The 18045-nt window shown below is 41.5% G+C and overlaps 1 protein-coding gene across 3 annotated transcripts in view; it reads left to right on the top strand.

The window, feature by feature from the left end:
• TGS1 (trimethylguanosine synthase 1) overlaps window positions 1–13910 on the top strand; it is a 48728-nt gene extending 34818 nt beyond the window's left edge. For all 3 annotated transcript variants that reach the window (XM_039464720.2, XM_074386660.1, XM_074386661.1), the window contains 3 exons: window positions 2069–2285; window positions 3984–4062; window positions 12850–13910. In XM_039464720.2, the coding sequence (XP_039320654.2) occupies window positions 2069–2285; window positions 3984–4062; window positions 12850–13008 (455 nt within the window). In that variant the 3' untranslated portion in view covers window positions 13009–13910. The remainder of the gene's footprint in view (window positions 1–2068; window positions 2286–3983; window positions 4063–12849) is intronic.
• Window positions 13911–18045: the final 4135 nt, after the last annotated feature.

The following is an 18045-nucleotide window of genomic DNA, read 5'->3' on the forward strand; positions in this document are numbered from 1 at the left end:
CCTACCTTATTGCTGGGTGCAGTGGCTCACACCTGTAATCCCAACACTTTGGGAGGCAGAGGCAGGTGGATCAGCTGAGGTCAGGAGTTCAAGACCAGCCCTACCAATATGATGAAACGTCGTCTCTACTAATATTACAAAAATTAGCAGTAGTTACAGCTACTCAGGAGGCTGAGGCAGGAGAATCACTTGAACCTGGGAGGTGGAGGTTGCAGTGAGCCAAGATGGCGCCACTGCACTCCAGCCTGGGCAACAATGAGACTTAGTCTCAAAAGAAAAAGAAAAACCCTACCTTATCAATAAATACAGTATTGTAAATGTATTTTCCTTATGATTTGCTTAGTAATAGTTTTTCTCTAGGTTCCTTTGTATTAGGAACACAATGTGTAATACAGTGTACAAAATACATGTTAATCAACTGTTTACATTATTGGTGATACTTCAGGTCAACAGTAGGCTATTAAAAGTTAAGTTTGGGGAGTCAAAAGTTAGGCATAGATTTTTGACTGCACAAGGGGTCAAGGCTCCTAACTTCCATGTTAAGGGCCAACTATATGTATTATTTTATTTAGTCAACAATCTTGTGAATTATGTCTTACTATCTGTGTTTCCCAGACAAAATGAGACATAAAGAGCTAAAATAACTTGCCCAAGATTATACTGACACATCTACTAACTTGTCACCCAGGCTGGAGTGCTGTGGTGCAATCTCAGCTCACTGCAACCTTCTCCTCCCAAGCTCAAGTGATTCTCCCACCTAAACCTCCCGAGTAGCTGGGACTACCGGCACATGCCACCCCACCTGGCTAATTTTTTGTGTTTTTGGTAGAGATGGTGTTTTGAACTCCAGTGCTCAAGGAATCCACTCGCCTTAGCCTCCCAAAGTGCTGGGACTACAGGCATGAGCCACTGCACCCAGCCAGCATTTCTTTTGTGTGATAGATTGAATGCATTCATTCTTATTAGGCCTAAAAACAAGTCTGCCTCCAAAAGAAATACAGATGAAAATAGGATTAACTGAATAGATTTTGATGTTGAAAGTCACTTTTTCTTTTGAATTTTTGGTCTCATCAGCGTATCTTTCCATCTGTCTCTGAACTATAAATGTAACAGATTGAGCAGCTGAAAGGATCTTTTCTCTTACAAATGTGTTAGTTTATTTAGAACAGGAAAAACAGCATTGTAAATATATGATTTTGCATTATATTATAATTGGTGCTTATATTTATTATTCAAGTGATTGAGCACATTATTTCTCTCAAAAATATTAACAAATTTGGAAACTAGCATTTTCTGGAAAACAACTGCATTTCCATGACAACCATGCTGTATGCGTCACGGTTCCACTTAGCCCTTTCAAATAAAGAATACTGCCATTAACACACTAGTGCACATGCGAGTTTACCGAGTAGTTTACTGCGAAACGTTGACAGGCTAAACTTAAATTATGTCTGTATTTCTAATTATGAAATTGGAATAAAGTAAATGAAAGTCCATTTGGTGAAAACAGTATTATCTTTCCTCTGCCTCAAATGTCTCATTAAACATTATCGGCAGGTGTTTTTACATTTCTTCTTCGTCACTTGGCTACATAAGTTTGTAAAAATGTGTTTTATCTTGGTTTTCTTTAGAAGTTGTCGAATTTGTGTTCATGTGGGCATCGCTGCATTTTGAGGAAGTTTGTCTTTTCCAAAACCTAGCGTTACAAGTTCTACATACAGCCAGTGACCCTTTCAAGTGTTTGCTTCTCAGCACAATGGTGGCCACATATTTGGCCCTCAGTAGATCTTTTGTGGCAAGTATTGCAACTTGCTTAGGAAGAGCTGTCTGAGTGAGACAAGAAAGCCAAGTCCCTCAGTCACATTTTGCTTAGTACAACACAAGTGACTCTTTCTAATTTAAATAAAAAATTTAAACTGAAGTCTATATCTCTGGTATATGTGGCCAGATGTCTCCTCTTTAAAAAGAATTCTGATACAAAAGATGGCAGACTATTCGAAAGATGAACTATCCTATATAAGTAATAATCAGTGTCAATTAACTCATTTTTTTCTTTTCTCATTTGTAGTGATTGCCATTGATATCGATCCTGTTAAGATTGCTCTTGCTCGTAATAATGCAGAAGTTTATGGGATAGCAGATAAGATAGAGTTTATCTGTGGAGATTTCTTGCTGCTGGCTCCTTGTTTAAAGGCTGATGTTGTGTTCCTCAGCCCACCTTGGGGAGGTCCAGACTACGCCACTGCAGAGACCTTTGACATTAGGACGATGATGTCGCCTGATGGATATCCTTTGGAAGTTCTGAGAGTTTACTGAAACAGTGATTGTGGAGAGAAAGGGGCATGAGAGTGAGAGAAAGAGGGAATGTAGCGGGGTGGGTAGGGGTGTGCAGGTATGGTGGCTCGCATCTGTAATCCCAGCACTTTGGGAGGCTGAGGTAGGTGGATCACCTGAGGTCAGGAGTTTGAGATCAGCCTGACCAACGTGGTGAAACCCTGTCTCTACTAAAAATAGAAAAATTAGCCAGGCATGGTGGCACGTGCCTGTAATCCAGCTATTCCGGAGGCCGAGGCATGAGAATCACTTTAACCCGAGAGGCAGAGGTTGCAGTGAGCTGAGATTACGCCACTGCACTCCAGCCTGAGCGACAGAGCAGGTCTCAAAAAAGAGAGGGAGAAATTAGTGAAGAGAGGTGATATTAGCTAACAGCATTTGATAAATTCTAGTTTATTTTACATAAAAAGCAGGTATGTAAAAATGATGGGGTTGATCTCCAGAAGTAATGGGAAATATGAGGTCATATTTCCCTTGCATGCTATTCAATTTTACCATTATAAAACAAGGACTAGAACACATATTTTGGACTTACTGTCTGCAAATTAGGAATTTCCTCAAAAATTATCCCTGGAGTTTGTGGGTAACCATTCTATAACATTCTTCAATTCACATTGACACTGGCTCATTTGCTGTGTATCTTCAAATGTTTACAGTTACTCTTCCAGGATATCAAAGCAAACCCTTATTTCATAGAGTAATGTTTGTCCCTTTCTCTACCTGCCACTCCAGAGTAATCATCTGTTTGACTCTTAACAGGGAACATATTTCTAAATTCCTATTAAATTTAGGTAATACTGTGGGGCACGGTGGCTCACGCCGGTAATCCCAACACTTTGAGAGGCCAAGGCAGGCAAAATCACTCGAGGTCAGGAATTTGAGACCAGCCTGGCCAACATGGTGAAACTGGTCTTGGCTAAAAATGCATTAATTAGCTGGGCGTGGTAGTGGGCACCTGTAATCCCAGCTGCTCAGGAGGCTGAGGCAGGAGAATCGTTTGAACCCACCACTGCACTCCAGCCTGAGTGACAGAGCAAGACTCTGTCTCAAAAAGAAAAAAAAAATTACAGCGTAAATTAGCTGGACGTGGTGGCAGCTGTAATCCTGTAATCCCAGCTACTTGGGAGGCAGAGGGACGAGGATCACTTGAACCTGGGAAGAGGTTGCCATGAACTGAGATTGAGATTGTGCTACTGTACCTCCAGCCTGGGCAGCAGAACCAGACTCTGTCTGAAAAATAAATAAATAATTAAAATTTTAAAATGTAATTTACAGTGTTGACTGCAATGTCCAGGATTACCTTATTCTTTACTGGGAAGAAGTGGTATTGTGCTGTCCTGTTTTCTATTCTGTTTTCTCAGTAATTAGGAAATGACAGAGAAAGGGTCTGTATTTCTGCGTCTTTGCCCAGTACCTACCACTAGGATAATTGAATAAATCGATTTAACTATTAGTCTTTGAACTGTTGGGACAATATGTTGCTGAATTACAAAATTTTGTATTTAATTCTCTTAGGTTCCATTAGAGGATTAAGTTTTTGCCTTTTCGTTACATTTTGAAATATATTTGAGTTACAATGGGTTAAACACATCTCTTTCTGATTAGAAATTAGCTGCTGTTTCTGTTATTTTTCCTTAACCGCTGTCCACCTTTGAAATTTTCAGACTTTCCAAGAAGATTACTAATAATATTGTTTATTTTCTTCCAAGAAATGCTGATATTGACCAGGTAAGCCATTACTGAAAAACTTCCATGAGTTTCTGTCTTAACTGTTACAAGGATGGTAAAAGATACAGGACATTTCTTTACCAGATAATGTGTTTATGAGAAGTCCCTGACTCCCTGACTTTTCTTAGAAAACTGAAAGTAGCTGGAAGTTAGATACATGTCTGTTACATCTTCATTTCCACAATTCCTGGCATACATAGACACAGATAGAGCACTTGAGGCTTTGCTAAGACATACTGAAAAGAAGATTAGATGTGTTGAGCTTCAAATGCTGCATAGGTAAACTAGCCTTTGTTTGTTTGAGACAAGGTCTGGCTCTATTACCCAGGCTGGATTGCAGTGACAACACCTCAGCTTATTGCAGCCTCCACCTCCCAGGCTAAAGCCATCCTCCCAACTCAGCCTCCCAAGGAGCTGAGACTATATGTGCATGCCACCTTATCTGGCTAATTTTTGTATTTTTTTGAGGAGACAGGTTTTCGCCATGTTGCCCAGGCTGGTCTCAAACTCCTGAGTTCAAGGGATCTGCCTGCCTCGGCCTCCCAAAGTGCTGGGATTACAGGTGTGAGCCACTGCATCTGGCCAAGATCTGCTTTGATTGAAACCTACCTTGAGAATAGATTTTAGCAAATCCTGAAAATGGTATCCTGAGCAGAAACAAAAGAGACATAAGATCCTAATTTGACCGGGAACAATTTTAACTGTAGTTCTTGACATATGGGACATTTAACTAATATTCAGATATTCTTTTTAATTTCTTACCTTAAATATTTAATCATGTTATGTTTTTTTCCCTAGTAGAATTGGATCTGGTACAATAAACTGCCTCATAAAGATTAGATGATTTTTTATATCGGGCATTGTGGCTCACGCCTGAAATCCCAGCACTTTGAGAGGCCAAGGTGAAGGGATCACTTGAGGCCGGGAGTTCAAGACCAGCCTGACCAACATAACAAAACCCCATCTCTACTAAAAATACAAAAATTAGCCAGGCATAGTGGTGCACACCTGTAATCCCAGCCACGTGGGAGGCTGAGGCAGGAGAATCACTTGCTTCCAGGAGGTGGAGATTGCAGTGAGCCAAGATTACACCACTGTACTCCAGCCTGGGCAACAGAGTGAGACTCTGTCTCAAAAAAAAAAAAGAAAGATTTGATGGTATCTCATGCTTTTGTTGGTTTTTCTATAAACCTGTGCCAGGTACTGTTGAAAATCCTTTGTCTTTCATATTCTGCATTTCACTGTAATGTTGCTAACTGGGTTTTTCCTTTCTCTCTTACTTGATACTCTCAGAACTAGCCCTAGTATTCTGATGTTTCTCGTGTTTTTTATTCAGGAGATTCTAGCTGCACGATTTCTTCCACAGTGTTCTCCTCCTTGTCTTTTTTCCTTTCTCCGGGACATCTGCTATGAGAATGTTAGTCTTTCCTATCTATATTTTCTAGTGTTTGTTCCTTCCTCCTCCCTTCTACATTATACCTCTATCAGGTTTTCCAACTCAGGCATGTCTATTCTATTATGAAGTCCAGTGTATCTTTTTCCATTGTGTTTCCTGTGCTTTATATAGTTTTAGCTGAGTAGTGCTTTTTGTTGTTTTTGTTTTTTCTTTTGAGAACATCTCGCTCTGTCACCCAGCCTGGAGTGCCGGGGCCAAAACTTGGCTCATTGCAGCCTCGACTAACTGGGCTCAAGTAATCTTCCCACCTTCGCCTGCTGAGTAGCTGGTACCACGGGCACACAGCATCATGCCCAGCTAATTTTTTTTATTTTTCTAGAGGTGAGATCTCACCGTATTGCCCACACTGGTCTCAAAATTAAAGGCTCAAGCAATCCTCCTGCCTCAGCTTCCCAAAGTGCTGGCCTTATAGGTGTGAGCCACCATACCCAGCTGAGTAGCATTTTTTGAAAACTACTAATACCCTAGTCCACTGGGAAATACTCTCTATTATCTAGGATGAGGCCCAAAGGTAAGTTAATTTTTAAAGTGCCCCAGGTGGTAAAATGTGCTCCAGAGTTGAGATTCTCTGTGTTAAAAGAAGAGTAAATGAAATTAACAAACCTGAGCTCTTATAATTAGGCAATGAAATTAGATCTTGCCGCCTTTCATCTATTTATGATCCATTGTGTCTAAACATTAGACCTACCAAAATATTAATAGTATGTGTTATACCAGTGATAAGAAAAGGGCCGGGTGTGGTAGAGAAGAAAAGGTGTGGTGGTTCATGCCTGTAATCCCAGCACTTTGGGAGGCCAAGGCAGGCAGATTGCTTCAGGCCAGGAGTTTGAGACCAGCCTGGCAAACATGACGAAACGCCGTCTCTACTACAAAAAAAAAATTAGCCAGGCTCGGTGGTAGGCACCTGTACCCCCAGCTGCCTGGGAGGCTGACGCAGGAGAGTCACTTGAACCCAGGAGGGTTGCAGTGAGCCGAGATTGCACCACTGTACTCCAGCCTGGGTGACAGAGTGAGACTCTGTCTAAAAAAAAAAGGAACAATCTCTTTGCTTCATGCATTTTCTGAATTAAAGTTCATATTAAACAGCAGGTATTTTATATCTGCCCTTCATATGATTCAGAGCTGCTTTCTAGACTGCCAGATAAGGTTGAGCCTAACAATTCCATAATTTCTGTTTTTCTCGTATGTGAGTATTATGCTCCACGTCTTCTCGTCAGAGACAATGTGATACTTAGTGGGCTGTGTCCCGATCCTTATGTTAAATGTAGATGGGCTTCTTTGAGTGCTTGAATAATGATAGGAAATTCACTGTTTATCATACAATTTATGCTGATTAACTTTTTCTAATTAAATTAACACTTTCACAGAGAGAAAGTTAACTTTTTCTTTAACTTGTGTTTTTGGTTTATTTCAAAAACTTACCAGATTCACGTTTTCTGCCTCTAGAGGGAGTAATGACACTAGGGAATAATGAAACCAAGAAAGTCTGGTGAAATTTCAAGTATATTATTTTGTTTGGTATCAAATTACAATGGGAAATCAACTTTTTTTAAATGAAGAAAATGTATCCATGTGTAGGAACTTTTTAATGATAGGAGACAAATACTCTAAAATTGAGAGAAATCACAGTTGCAGAGAAATTAATCGTGCACTGCAATTCAGGATAAACATGTGATCAGTTCCTAATATTTACTAGCCAGTTTTTCCCTTGGGAAGTTTGCTGCTGCACAATTAGAGCAGAATCATTTGTTCTTAAACCGTATTTATTGTCATGCTCTAGAGGGACTGTGGAACTGACTGGCCTCATTGTTGACTTGGGAAGACACAAATGCTGTTTTGCTGAAATGCTTGTAAATATAGCTTATATTTCCTTCACTGCTGTGGGTAAATTTTTGCAGTAAATGATGAGAAAGTTTACAGTAGTGAAGAAAACATAAGAGGGTTACCCAGCTCTTCTGTGCCACACATAGTGCTACCTGCCAGTTCCTGTGCTGATAGGCTGTGCTTTCTGTAACTTGCAGAATTGAACAGTCTTCATGTTTCTAGTATCTGGTTCTGAGAATGAGTGCAGGACAGAGCTTGGTGAACTGGTTATTTTTGGGTTTGTGTGCTTTTGTTCCTTCTTCTTTGGAGACAGAGTCTCGCTCTATCTACCAGGCTGGAGTACAGTGGCATGATCACAGCTCACTGCAGCCTCAACTTCCCAAGCTCAGGCACTCCTCCTACCTCAGCCTTCAGAGTAGCAACTCTGAACCATATGCATGGACCACCATACCTGGCTAATTGTTTTATTTTTTGTAAAGACGGGGTTTCACCGTGTTGCCCAGGCTGGACTTCTAGGCTAAAGCAATCTTTCTGCTGCCGCCACCCAAAGTTCTGGGATTACAGGCATGAGCCACTGTGTCCGGCCTGGTAGCTTCCTCTTAGCACTTCAGTGTAGGTCAGCTTGTGGTGCCTGGGAGAATTTTTTTGACCTGTCACCAGGTCATCAACAGAAGCATCAACAGGTGCTCCTGTTGATGATGGTGGGCTTAAGATTTATTTACTTAAGCACAGACATCTCATTCCTGTTTACCATGTGCAGAGAAATGGAACTAATTTTGAATATTTGTAAGTTTAAATGATGCCTGATTCTCTGCTGACTCAAAAATATTTTCTTCTTTCTCCTCTCGGAGAAATTAAATTATCAGAAACGTTTTTGCCAACTTTGTTTTATTTTCATGTGGTAATTAGTTGGATGTAACAAAGGAAAAGAAGGACCAAAAGAACTAGTGGTGAGGCGCTTACTTGACCTGCGACACCAGGTGTGTAGGCACAGCCAGTATTTCAGATGCTTGCTGCTGCCAGCATTGTGTTTTGACACAGATCTGTAGACCACATAAAATGCTCTTTATTTTTACCCAGTACAGTTGTCATCAAACCACGTTTTAAATAATAGTAATAAAGCATTTTTCAGCACTCTGGTGTTTTTGTGTCTTTCTTCTAATAAAGGTATCTGTCACTAGTAAACTATTACTGTATATTCTTCCAGTAAGATGCAGTTGGGAGGTTATTTTCTCTCGTTTGGTTATCATGCACTTTTACTTTAAATCCAGTTTCTTTTGGGAAAAAAATGCAGTTTTAGGCCGGGCATGGTGGCTCATGCCTGTAATCCCAGCACTTTGGGAGGCTGAAATGGGAGGATCACCTGAGGTCAGGAGTTTAAGACCAGCCTGGCAAACATGGTGAAACCCCATCTCTACTAAAAATACAAAAGTTAACCAGGTTCAGTGGCAGGCATCTGTAATCCCAGCTACTCGGGAGGCTGAGGCGGGAGAATCACTTAAACCCAGGGGCGGAGGCTGCAGTGGGCCAAGATTGTGCCACTGTACGACAGCCTGGGCGACAGAGCCAGACTCTGTCTCAAAAAAAAAAAAAAGACTAAGCACGGTGGCTCATACCTGTAATCCCAGCACTTTGGGAGGCCGAGGCAGGCAGATTGCAGGGTCAGGAGTTCAAGACCGGACTAACCAACATGGTAAAATCCTGTCTCTACTAAAAAAAAAAAAAAAAAATTAGCCGGGCATGGTGGTGAGTGCCTGTAATCCCAGCTGCTCAGAAGGCTGAGGCAGGAGAATTGTTTGAACCCGGGAGGCAGAGGTTGTAGCGAGCTGAGATTGTACCACTGCACTCCAGCCTGGGTGACAGAACGAGACTCCCTCTCAAAAAAAAAATGCAGTTTTGAATGTTTATTTGATGCTTTAATCTGTGTTTTAACACCTTCATTGTGATCTTTTTCCTGTTTCTCCTTTCCCAGTCTCCAAAGAACAACTTTACTGCCTGATGTCAAATCTAGTTGAGAGTTCGTTCAGCCCTTGATTCTAGTTCTGGTCCAAATTAATTGGGATTTATTTTTGGTAAAATTAATGTATTTAGGTAATATGCCAAAAACATGTAACCCAGAGCTCCTAATCTCTATCTGTTTCTACCTGCCATTCTGCCTTTGTTCATCCCTCCTACCCTCTGTTCCTCTCACAGTTTACTAAATTGTAAGGGGAGGGAACGAAATAACATTTTGTCAGCCAAATCTTCTAGTGAAAAATAAGGACAGCTAGAAATTAATGGCATTAAATTTGCCTGAAGCAAAGTGACTTGCTTTAACTACTAAATTTACAGTCTTTCCAACTCCAAAATTTTAACCTTTAAAATATATGTAGTTTTGGGGCCGGGCACAGTGGCTCACACCTGTAATCTCAGCACTTTGTGAGGCTGAGGTGGGCGGATCACCTGAGGTCAGTAGTTCAAGACCAGCCTGACCAACAGGGAGAAACCCTGTCTCTACCAAAAAGTACAAAATTAGCCAGGCGTGGTGGCACGTGCCTGTAATTCCAGCTACTCAGGAGGCTGAGGCAGGAGAACTGCTTGAACCCAGTGGGAGGCGGAGGTTGTGGTAAGCCAAAATTGCGCCATTGCACTCCAGCCTGGGTAACAAGAGCAAAACTCCATCTCAAAAATATACTATATATGTAGTTTTGAAAATGTGAAAAAGTACAAAAAAGCCAAAGTTAGAAATTATTTGTAATCCAAACACATGAAAGTAACGTTAAGTTTTTTTGGGCTGGGCGCGGTGGCTCAAGCCTGTAATCCCAGCACTTTGGGAGGCCGAGAGATCGAGACCATCGTGGTCAACATGGTGAAACCCCGTCTCTACTAAAAATACAAAAGTTAGCCGAGTGTGGTGGCGTGCGCCTGTAATCCCAGCTACTCGGGAGGCTGAGGCAGGAGAATTGCCTGAACCCAGGAGGCAGAGGTTGCGATGAGCCAAGATCGCGCCATTGCACTCCAGCCTGGGTAACGAGTGAAACTCCCTCTCAAAAAAAAAAAAAAAAAAAAAGAAAGTAACGTGAGGTTTTTTTAAAAAAACATTTGTTTCTAAACACTAAGTAGATAAGAGTTTTCTCACTGTATTTTGTCACATAGATTCACCTTCATCTCCAGTATCAGGAACAATGTTTATCTGTCCATCATCCGACTCTCCCAAGTAGAACGTAAAATTTATGAAGGCAAGGATTTTGGTTTGTGTTTTGCTACACTACACTGCCTAGAACAGAGTCCTATAAGCTCTCAATAATAGTTGTTGAGCAATCAGAACTCATGATTTCTGAGAAAATTCCCGTCTTCTTTTTTTATTTTAATCCAAAGCACCCACATCTAGATAATCCTCTGAAAGGTATTAAGAGAAACAAAAGAAACTAACCTGCCTTCTCAGAAATTGGTTTTTATGTAATTCTCTTTATAGCTTATATAAGAAATAATAACCATCTATATAGTACCTTTAATTTTTTTTCGAGTAAACTTCAGAAATGGTTTTTCTTTTCTTTAAAATGCTCTTTTAGGAAGATTGATGATATTTCTATTTTTTCAGATTTAGAAAGCCAAAGCCTATTTTAATGGCTCTCTTAACAACAATAAAAATTGCCTTTTTAAATTGAGGCAGCAAATTATTGATAGAACTGGAGATTTTTAAGTTACTGTTAAGAGGCACAGCAGAAATGCTATACTTGAGTTATATCTCAACTCACAAAAATTATTGTGAGAAAATGATATGCTGTTCAAAATGCCTTTTATTGGCTAAAGACAAAATTACCTTTTTTGCCCTTCCTTCTAAAAAAATCAGACTGGCATGAAGATACCAAAATAGAATTTAAAACATTTATTCCTAATAACTACTACTCTGGGACTACTTGGCTATTTTCAAATTTCTAGTTTCACTTTAAGTATTCCTTACAACAAAATAGTAGAGGGGGGTACTTTTAAATCAGTATAAGGGATACTGTATTTCACTGATTTTCACATAGTAATATACCACAGAATGACCAGTTGCTGCTTCCCTATTTCTATGTCTGTGACTTTTTTTTCTAAGAGGAAGTTAAAACACTTTAAATTACATACTCATTGGAAATACATAATAAATTGTCCCTTCTACCAGAAGCTGGTATGGTATGCATAATACCACTGAGATTACATTCTCTCAACTCTTCAAACCAAACCAGACTGACTGAGCACCTCTTTTTATAAAATACACAACAGTAATTTTGCTGATATCAGTTACAGAAAATGCTTGACTCTCGTTGTTTATAGCTGTCCCTAATACTTTGGGTATCCGTTTCTTTTTTCTTTTCTTTTTCCTTTGTGTGTGTGTGTGTAAAAGACGGAGTCTTGCTCTGTCTCTCAAGCTGGAGCACTGTGGCGCAGTCTTGACTCACTGCAACTTTCGCCTCCCAGGCTCAAGTGATTCTCCTGCCTCAGCCTCCCGAGTAGTTGGGATTACAGGCGTGCACCACCACGCCCGGCTAATTTTTGTATTTTTAGTAGAGACTGGGTTTCACCATGTTGGCCAAGCTGGTCTCAGACTCCTGACTTCATGATCCACCCGCCTCGTCTCCTAAAGTGTTGGGATTGCAGGCGTGAGCCACTACACCTGGCCTGGGTATCCCTTTTTCTATTGCTGTGTCTTCTCTCCACCTGCCAGGTCTCTCCACTGCATTCTCCCTTCTCATGATCTTTCCTCCTACTACCCCAAAAAACTGATTCTGATGAAGTAAGTAATCATGGGTTAGAAAGTAACATTTTTGCTGTTTAAAAGATCTCTGAGAGGTTAGATGAAAAAAGTACTGAACCAAAACAAAACCTTACCTGTTTAAGAACTTAGGGTAAAACATGACTAGTTTGCAGTGTACGAAGGTGACTGCAAGCATTATTGTCATGGAACAAAGGTCTTTAGCAGCTGATGGCCCCGTCCCCCATCAAGTGCTGGTCCTTTGGCTAGCATCCTTTTGGTGCTAACTGTGGAGGTGCACCTCCAAATATTGTATTAATACCTGCCTGAGAAGTAGCAGTGAACATTTGACATGCCTCATTATTCAAAGGACTTAAACGCAGAGTCTCCCTATTATTTGATACAGCAGTATGAGTGAAACACTGTTTTGAAATTACGCTTATGTAGGCCGGGCGCAGTGGCTCAAGCCTGTAATCCCAGCACTTTGGGAGGCCGAGGCGGGTGGATCACGAGGTCAAGAGATCGAGACCATCCTGGCCAACATGGTGAAACCCCGTCTCTACTAAAAATACAAAAAATTAGCTGGGCATGGTGGTGCGTGCCTGTAATCCCAGCTACTCAGGAGGCTGAGGCAGGAGAATTGCCTGAACCCAGGAGGCGGAGGCTGCGGTGAGCCGAGATCGCGCCATTGCACTCCAGCCTGGGTAACAAGAGCGAAACTCCGTCTCAAAAAAAAAAAAAAGAAATTACGCTTATGTGTGTGCATGTGACTTTCTTCTGTTCATCTTTTTAGGTGGCATCCTTGGCTGGGCCTGGAGGGCAAGTGGAAATAGAACAGAACTTCCTTAACAATAAATTGAAGACAATCACTGCATATTTTGGTGACCTAATTCGAAGACCAGCCTCTGAACCTAACTGTGCAGCAGTGGAAGGACCAAAGATTGTGGAGTAAACAAAACATTATTCAGATGAGGTGTTCGGCATGTCTTTCTCTATTCACTGATATTTTCTACCCATGGTCTTATATTACCGTAGGAAATGGAAGCTTACAAGACTCGAATAAATATCAGTGAGATATTTTGAGATGTTTGAATAATTCCTTTAGAGGAATTATACAAAATTAATATGTATGTATGAGATCTTTGTAAAAAAAATTTTTTTTTTTGAAGATGGGGTTTCACCATGATGGCCAGGCTGGTCTTGAACTCCTGACCTCAGGTGATCCACCCACCTCGGCCTCCCAAAGTGGTAGGATTACAGGGATGAGCCACCGCGCTGGCCGTAAATTTTTTTTTTTTTTTTGAGACAGGATCTCACTCTGTCGCCCAGGCTGGAGTGCACTGGCCTGATCACAGCTCGCTGCAGGTTCAACCCTCTGGGCTCAAGCAATCCTGCCTCCCAGTAGGGAGGATTCCCCAGTAGCTGGGACTATAGGTGGGCGCTGCCACACCGGACTGATTTTTTTGTATTTTTTGTAGAGACGGAGTCTCACCATGTTGCCCAGGCTGGTGTCAAATTCCTGGGGTCAATCCATCTGCCCACCTCACCCTTCCCAAGTGCTGGGATTACAGGCATGAGCTAATGTACCCAGCCTTACAGACATACTTTTGAAGTGTCTTTTTCACTCATAGAATATGAATACATCTATTTAGACTTTTTCTAGAACTTTCCTGTTTTCATGTTTTTGCTGCTTCTGGAATTGGCTTTTTAACACCCTTGTATAAAGTTTGTGTTTGTAAAAGTTCCATTGCACCATCAATAAGAAATGTATTTTGTAATGTAGGCGTTTATATTCTTTTTTATTAAAATCGTAATGAAAGGAAGAGGGATATATGTTGCTTAATCATCTAAAAAGCGTGTTCAGTCATTTTTACAAGTAGGCAAAAAAAAATGGTGACATACAACTCTAGCCATTGAAGGTTAGATTTGGGACTTCTATATTTTAATACAAGGAGCATCTTACTAGGAGCATCTTAAACCTTAAAACATGATACTGGCTGGGATAGGATTAGGGAATTGAAATAAAAATTATATATGTCTAATTGGTCTGCAGTACAGTAGCAACTGAGCTGATCATTAAAGGTGAAACTACTTTTTCATTAATTCGCAACTTCAAAGTCTGTCCAAATGTTCTTGGTTTTTAAACTTTATTTAGCATTCTTAAGGTCACTAGGGAGGTGGCCGGTGAGGTAAAGGCAGATTTCCTAAACCTCCAATTTTTTTTTTAGTTTTTTGTCACTTAACTTTTCATGCATATACTTCTTTCCACAACTCGTTTTCTTACTTGCATATTAATAAAACTAACTCATCTTCCCAAACATCTTCCTTTTCCTCAATCTTATATAAAAGGAACAGGAAGCTTAGGCTTAGTTAGCTAAGACTAAGATATTTCTGCGTACTAATCCCACAGGGATCAAACTAATTCATAGATTATTGTACAGATCCTCAGCATTTAAAAGGGCTTCAGAAGTGTTCTAGTCCATTGTGTGAATCAGATTCAAAAAAATCTTACTAAGTAGACAAATATATAAAAAGGCCAGGCACAGTGGCTCACACCTGTAATCCCAACACTTTGGGAGGCCAGAAAGGGCAGATCACCCAAGGTCAGGAGTTTGAGACCAGCCTGGCCAACATGGTGAAATCCCATCGCTACTAAAAATACGAAAATTAACCATGCATGGTGGTATGTACCTGTAATCCTAGCTACTCGGGAGGCTGAAGCAGGAGAATCACCTGAACCTAAGAGGCAGAGGTTGCAGTGAGCCAAGATTGTACCACTGCACTCCAGACCAGGCGACAGAGCAAGACTCCGTCTCAAAAAAAAAAAAAAAAAAAGATACCAAATGAAGTTTATAGAGCTGCTTAGGATAAAAAGTGAAGAGGCTAACAGCCCATGTTCTAGTACAACCAGTAATTTTTTCTTGTTAAATTGTAAAACTCTTTTTGAGACGGAGTTTCGCTCTTGTTACCCAGGCTGGAGTGCAATGGCGCGATCTCGGCTCACCGCAACCTCCGCCTCCTGGGTTCAGGCAATTCTCCTGCCTCAGCCTCCTGAGTAGCTGGGATTACAGGCACGCGCCACCATGCCCAGCTAGTTTTTTGTATTTTTAGTAGAGATGGGATTTCACCATGTTGACCAGGATGGTCTCAATCTCGTGACCTTGTGATCCACCCGCCTCAGCCTCCCAAAGTGCTGGGATTACAGGCTTGAGCCACCACGCCCGGCAACTCCTTTTTTTTTTTTTTTTTTTTTTTTTTTTTTTTTTTTTTTTTTTTTTTTGACGGAGTTTCGCTCTTGTTACCCAGGCTGGAGTGCAATGGCGCGATCTCAGCTCAACCTAACCTCCGCCTCCTGGGTTCAGACAATTCTCCTGCCTCAGCCTCCTGAGTAGCTGGGATTACAGGCACGAGCCACCATGCCCAGCTAATTTTTTGTATTTTGAGTAGAGACGGGGTTTCACCATGTTGACCAGGATGGTCTCGATCTCTCGACCTCGTGATCCACCCGCCTCGGCCTCCCAAAGTGCTGGGATTACAGGCTTGAGCCACCGCGCCCGGCCTAGGTCATCCATTAGTAAAGATTTTATAAGACAATTTTCAAAATGATGCCCAATTCCAAAAATAATTGGGGAAATGCAAATTACTTTTTAATGTCTCATAAATGGAATTACTAATAAGCAGTAATGAGTATCTGATGACGGTTTAAATATCTACCTTTTGGGCCGGGCGCGGTGGCTCAAGCCTGTAATCCCAGCACTTTGGGAGGCCGAGGCGGGTGGATTACGAGGTCAAGAGATCGAGACCATCCTGGTCAACATGGTGAAACCCCATCTCTACTAAAAACACAAAAAAATTAGCTGGGCATGGTGGCACGTGCCTGTAATCCCAGCTACTCAGGAGGCTGAGGCAGGAGAATTGCCTGAACCCAGGAGGCGGAGGTTGCGGTGAGCCGAGATCGCGCCATTGCACTCTAGCCTGGGTAACAAGAGCGAAACTCCGTCTCAAAAAATAAATAAATAAATAAATAGATAGATAAATAAATATCTACCTTTCATACTCTGTGTAGTGTGTTGTCCATTTTTTCTATGTCTCTTTTCATATTATACTGTGTGCTGATTTTATTTTCATATAATATAAAATCTCAAATCAGAAGGTGTCCCACCTGTTACAGTTGTCTGGTCAAATGCAACTAGAAAACAATTCTCTCTAGAGAGAACTCTGACACCAAATGGTACTACTGTTGCTAGCAATCTGACGAGGAATTAAAAAAAAATTAAAAGCCCTTTGTGTGAAAGTCAGTTCTGGGGAGATAAGCCACAGTGGCTTCAAACTGGTCTGCATTTTCTCCAAGACAAGAGCATGGGGCTATTCCAAGGAACAGTATCTTTCCTAGCACAGATGTTAACTTTTATGGACATGTATACACATGGTGAGTCTGCAGTGGGGCACAAATTGCCTGAATGTGCTGGGGTCCTAATCGGTAGATTCTGAAATTACCCTTTTCAGAACACTCTTGGCTCCCTTGGGGCCCCTGATGTTTGTTTGAGGTGACCAAGGACAGAGTGGGGCTGAACAGATGTGCTGCTCATCAAGGCTGAGCAGACAGCAATCACAGGACCCGCTCTGGTCAACCATGAGGTGGCAGTCAGACCTAAGAAAGGGGCCTCAGAGTCCCCTACTTTTCGCCACAGAATATGCCTTAGAGATTCTTTTGAACTGTAAACATTTTGAAAAAAAGCATATTTTTCACAGTCCTTTTTTGTGTGTTTGTTTTTTGAGACCAGGTCTCGCTCTGTTGCCAAGACTGAAGGACAGTGGTGTGATCGGAGCTCACTGCAGCCTCGACCTCTGGGTCTCAAGTGATCCTCCCACCTCAGCCTCCCAAATAACTGGGACCACAGGTGTGAGCCAGCATGCCCAGATGATTTTTGAATTTTTGTAGAGGGAAGGTCTTGCTATGTTGCCTGGGCTGGTCTCAAACTCCTGGGCTAAAACGATCCTCTCATCTTGGCCTCTCAAAGTGCCGATATTACAGGCGAGAGCTACCATGCCCAGTCTGTTTTCATAAATAGTCACACTGCGTAAGGGCTACCTAGCATTGCATTGAGTGGAGGTGATAAAATTTACTTAGCTGTGTCTCTCGTGGAACATTTGGGCTGTCGGACCAACGCTGGACTGGACCAAGGGCTAAAGACCAAGAGGCCAGGATAGGTCAAGCCAGTGTCTGAGGCTAATTGGAAATAGACAGCTGGGTAGCCAGTGTGATCAGTGCATCACTGTGGAGAGTCAAGTAGGGACGAGGCAATGGACAGGTGCCAGGGACACCAGACAAGGAACTGCATGAGAATAAAACATCCCTACTAGGATCCTCCAGCGGTGACCACAGGCTTGGGTTGGAAGTGAATGTTAAAGGGCTCTAAGCTGTCTTGCATCGCTTTTGCAAAAGGCACTTGTGAAAGCATGGCCAGCGGAGTGGGTGAATGATTTTTATCATAATAGGCTAGCATTTGCTCATCCATCCAAGACCCATATCCAGTCTAGGCCCCCAAAGCAGCAGCTGTCACAGTTACAGTAGTCCCCCTTATCTGTGGAAGACAAGTTCCAGGAACCGTAATGGATGCCTGAAACCTTGGATAGTACTGAGCTGTAGATATACTATGCTTTCTCCTTTGCATATACATCTGTGGTAAAGTTTAATTTATAAATTTGGAACTGGAAGAGATAAACAACAATAGCTAATAATAAAATGGAACAATTATAACACTATACTGTAATAAAAGTTTTGGTAATATGGTCTCTCTCAAAATACCTTACTGTGCTGTACTCGCCTATGTTCGGACGTCGATTGAGGAGACTGGAACTGTGGAAAGCGGAAGGGCAGGTATTGGTGGACTACGGTATAACAACCTTTAGCATACACATTTACTATTTTAAATGTCAGTTACGTAATTCTCAATTATTTGAAGGATTAAAAAATCATGACTTGGCT

The sequence above is a fragment of the Saimiri boliviensis genome, chromosome 15 (assembly GCF_048565385.1).
Source record: "Saimiri boliviensis isolate mSaiBol1 chromosome 15, mSaiBol1.pri, whole genome shotgun sequence".
NCBI classification, from domain to species: Eukaryota; Metazoa; Chordata; class Mammalia; order Primates; family Cebidae; genus Saimiri; species Saimiri boliviensis.